Genomic DNA, 4,675 nt, shown 5'->3' with positions numbered 1-4,675 from the left:
GAGGTAAGTCTTTTTCACTTTCATCCACGGCTAAACTGAGGGCAGCACAAATCTCATTCAAATCCGGTGCTAGCAGTGTAAGTAACTTTTCCTCTATCTCCTCAAGAAGTTGCTCCCAATCAGGAGACATCTGCTGTACTTTAGACATGACGAAAAACTTTTACCTTCACTGCCTTTTCTTGGAGGGATGGCACTGCCGTATGAGTTCAGGTGGGGGGGTAGTGAGCGAGGCTAGTCACATGTAGCTCGTCCTTCTTTGCGGTATAAACTCCAAACCGGGCGGAAACACCAAGATTATGTTGCACCCTCAGAGAGACATGACTCCATTCTCCTTTTTCTTGCAACTTTATTCTCCTCAGTTCAGGTTTGGAGTTTACAGGCAGAATAGCGAATCATCAGCAAAACATCGCTCCCTCACGTCTCAGACACTGTTTTTTTTTCTGCGCTTACTGATGACATCACACATCTGAACTCTGACCTCCTGGAGCCAGTAAACTACAAAAATTAACTAGAAATGTGTCCAAAAACAAAACACAATTAAATAAGAATAGTCTTTAAAGATTTTCCCCACAATTCAGAAAAATTGAAGTTTTATAAGTACTTTTAGAGCGCAACATTGATGTGATGTTAATTTGTTGATCGCTTTGCGTTATTTGTGCTTCTGCCTGCATTTCTCGCACTTTACCACCTTCAGGATGAGAGTCTGGCGTATCAGAGCCAGCTCGACACTCTGCAAGCAGAAATCCTGAAGCACAGAGAGGAGCTTCGCAGTCTGCAGGTCGTGAATACTGACAGCCAGCTCTCCAAAGAAGCTGCTAAGGTGACCTGTAATTTCCTTTGCTGTGACTTCAGATTAAGAAACACTCAGCATTGCTCACATTATCCAGCTGATTTGCCAGAGTCATAAATGAAGGAGTCACTGTATCTCACAACTCGCCACCATCAGCCTACATCTTCTTCTGTTTCGCAGGCTGAGTTGCAGCAGCAGGAGGAGCTGCTTCACAAGGAGTGTAAGGAGAGGGACCAAGTGATAGCAAGCTACAGGAAAAAGGTTGATGAGCGCAAGGCCCAGGCTGCAAAAGTTGAGAGAAGGGTGAGAGACATTTAATGTACTCAGTTTTTGTAGATGAATGTTGAGTAACAAATAAAAGAGCAAAGATATAAAGAAGTACCTTCCTGCTCACTCCAGCACAGCAGGCCAATCACATTGATGTTAGTGACACAGATGTTTGGTAACATCATCAGTCTCTCCAACGGTAGAATGATGTGAGGTGAGAGCAAAGACAGACTTCTCTTGTCCACATCTTTGTCTTTCCTGTCCCCCAGTCATGTCTGTACTGACTGTAATAACTTAAGAGTAAAAAAAGTAATAAAAATAAACAAATAACAAAGATCAATCAAGTGGACCAGCATGGCAAAGCCGTAATGATCCACTTGGGAAAATAAATGTGTCGGGCATTTTTCTTGGTAATAATTGTGATTGCTACAGTGCTGAACGGAAAAACGTGGAATGCCCGCTCTGAGTCAGGGACGAGTTCCTGCCCCAAGTGGAGGAGTAAAGTGAAACCAGGTCCCTGACATGTGCAGTGGTTGCTGTTGCATCGTGCAGGTACAGCGAGCAGCTGTGCAGCTGGATGAACTAAGCAGTGAGGTCCAGCACAGCACCACCAGGATGCTGGCTGAAGAGGAGAAAGACATTTCGACTGCTGAGGAGGCCTTCAGACGCATCAAAGAGGCCACAGGGATCACCGATATACAGGTGCAAAGGTTTCCGCTCATTCTGCTACACACAGCGTGCTTCCTGATATGCGTTTTCCTTTCATGCATTTTGTGTTTGTAGGAATTAGAGGAGCACTTTACTTCTCAGAAGGAGACACGTCGACATCTGGAGAGGCGTCGGGAGGAAAACGAGGAGGTCCTGCTGCAGCTGAAGGAGCAGAAGGAGCTTCTGGAGCAACAGTCTGAAGAGATTAAATATTCTGGGGAGGCTAAACTCTCCAGGTCAGACACATATTTAACTCTGTCATGCAGCAGCTGTCACAGTGTTTGTGAATCACATGGACTCTCTGTTGGTGTGAATGGGACTCAGAGGATCACACGAGTGTCTAATTCTTATTCTGAAGCCTCTGCTCTTTCTGTGTGCTTTTTCTAGCCACCAGCAGATGCTGCAGGAGCGTGAGCAGCAGCTGCAGGCTGAGCAGCAGAGGTGCGATGAAGCCGAAGAGCGACTGGATCGGCTTGTGAAAACCCTCGGTCCCGTCCGTCACGGAGTTGAGCACCTGGCAGACCATCTTCAGCACATCTCACTGGTACAAACAACCATAGTCTATTAGGATTCCTGATGTTGATGAGGTCTTCAACGTAAACTTCTCCATTTACTGGGGCAACATTGATTGAACATAGAAACGGATTCTTACAGGTGTGCTGTGTGTTGTCACCATATAGAGAAGGTAAAAATGTCACATCTGACCTGTCCTTGAAGGTCAAGAGATAAAGTGATACTAATGCTATGGCCACTGATTGTATTGACAACAATGATATATAGGGATATCACATTATAGTTTGCATTTGACCTGTGACCTCACTTTTACCTTTCACATTAGCCTGTCTCTCATGTTGAAATATCTTTAAAGGATGTGTTGTCAGGAGAGTGAGCTGCCGAGTTAGTTCGAAGTATACCGTAGTATATTATTAAATACTAAGCTCAAGTCATTCATGTCCCCTTATTTACAAATCAGTTTGTATCATCATTACCTGCTCCCTATATAATGCGTGTGTAATCATTGTGTAATCCATCTCAGGGTACGTTTTTTAAGAGTGTTACCTTCAAAAGAAATGCTCCCCAGAGAGAGAACTGCCCTGCTGGAGCTCCACAGTCTTCATGTGCTTTTGTTCCTTTTTTTCACGCATCATCTCCCAGGATGAGCACACAGTTCCCAACATGCATCCAGACTCAGAGGACTTTGTGGTGCTGGAGCTGATGGCCCAGTGTGAGCAGAAATTGGAGTCCCTGCAGAAAGAGCTTGAGGGGATGGATGTGGCAGCTATAATGAAGGAGATGGAAGAAAAGGAGGTAAGACAAAAGCCTACAAACTCAAAACTTGAAATGGATCATCTGAGTCTGAAACAACATGTTTGACATTTGGAAATTCAGTCAAGGCTTTTGTTTAAGTTTGTCCATGGGCTCCCCATTAAGAGAAAGGCAGTAAAACATGTGTGTAGATGATCATTAACACTCAGCAACACCTTCTCTGTTTGAGAATATAACACAGAGCATACAAACACACAGTCTGCCAATGACACTGATTAACACTAAGCCTAACCCTTCCTGTTTCTGCTATGAGTTCTACGTCAGGATTGAGGGGAAACACAGCACCCAAGTCAAGCCACCTGAGGATCAAGCAGAAGATCCCTACAGTGATGGTAATTTGGTGTTCTTCTACACACTACCAGCTACGACTACAGACTAAATTACATTGAAATTGCTGATTACTTAATTGTGTTCCAGAGGACAAGAGTGACAAGGACTGGGCTCACGTCATCTCTCGTGAGGCACTGAAGCGTCAATCTCAGCTAATCGTCGACTCCAACTCAAAAAGAAAGGCCCAGAAGAAGAGGAAGGGCAAGTTTTAATCCGACGGCATCTCCAAACTCTCCCACAATAAAGCAGTGATGTGTAAAACGGGATGATTTTAAGCCGAGTGAACAGACTGTGATTTGCCATTTGTTAGGGCCGAGAGGGCCAGGCTGTGGGTGTGGACTCAAATGCAGACACAGAGGGAGGCAAAACGGGCGTGAACACAGTGCTTTATTTACAGTGCCTAGTGAACTTACAAAGCAGGAAACTATGAATGCTATGAACGGAGAATGCTATGAACTGAGAACTGTGAGGCCAAACTGTGAACATGAAACTCTGAGTGCTATGACTAGGTGCTAGATTTCACAGATGGATCCTGGGAATGGAAAAAAGGGGCAGCGGCTTGGATGGAGGTACGCAGTCACTATAATAAGAGGAGACAAGTAGTCAGTGGCAATCTAGTGAATCACAGCTGAAAAATTAGACTATGGTGGTTAGGGCTTACGCGTTGCAGGTTAAAGTGTCATGCGAGGAGGGGGTGTCCAAGGGGTTCCGGGTGAGGAGTGTCCAGAGAGGATCCAGAATATGCTTGGAGTGAGGGGCTTGGCAGGGAGGCAGGCAGGTGTTGTCCGATGATGGAAAGGAAGCAACTAGATGACAGAACCAGCGTTCAGGCGGAGATGTGAGTAGTTTAGGTTGGAAAACGCGACTGCCAGGTGGGTCTTATGACAAAGAAAACACGGTGAGGAGAAAAGCAGTAGTTAAGGGCTTGGCGGCCTAGCACTAACATGAGTTAGCAGAAGATCTGGCAGAGGTCTGTTGTGAATGCTGGTCTTATATGCTGGTGACTTGATTGGAACCAGGTGTGGAAGCTGATTGGAGTCTCTGCCTGAAGGTGGAGCCCAGCGGAGTGGAAAAACCCCGTACTCACCCGGACCATGACACCATTGCTATGAAGTTTCTCCTCTTAGCTGCTGCTATAAGGATATGTAGTAAACAACAAATGAAGATTTAAGTTTTAACAGTCTTACATGACTGTCATGAATTGATACCTTATGTCTGTACTTGTTGTGTAAGTAGGTTTCATTTAATAATAAT

The 4,675-nt window shown here is 45.0% G+C and overlaps 1 protein-coding gene across 1 annotated transcript; it reads left to right on the top strand.

Annotated features, from left to right (window-relative positions):
* Positions 1–679: 679 nt before the first annotated feature.
* On the top strand, positions 680–4,662 carry LOC102192396 (coiled-coil domain-containing protein 151-like; the record flags this gene model as incomplete). The annotated part of the gene is made up of 8 exons (XM_005755630.1): positions 680–820; positions 971–1,093; positions 1,610–1,759; positions 1,841–2,001; positions 2,153–2,309; positions 2,921–3,073; positions 3,345–3,423; positions 3,509–4,662. Coding segments are annotated over 8 exons (1,089 nt in total), but the record flags the coding sequence as incomplete, so codon positions are not given.
* Positions 4,663–4,675: the final 13 nt, after the last annotated feature.

The sequence above is a fragment of the Pundamilia nyererei genome, unplaced genomic scaffold (genome assembly GCF_000239375.1).
Source record: "Pundamilia nyererei isolate P.nyererei 1_Seehausen unplaced genomic scaffold, PunNye1.0 scaffold02270, whole genome shotgun sequence".
Classification (NCBI taxonomy): Eukaryota; Metazoa; Chordata; class Actinopteri; order Cichliformes; family Cichlidae; genus Pundamilia; species Pundamilia nyererei.
The sequence above is the reverse complement of the archived record's forward strand: the minus strand, read 5'-3'. Positions and strand labels throughout refer to the sequence as shown.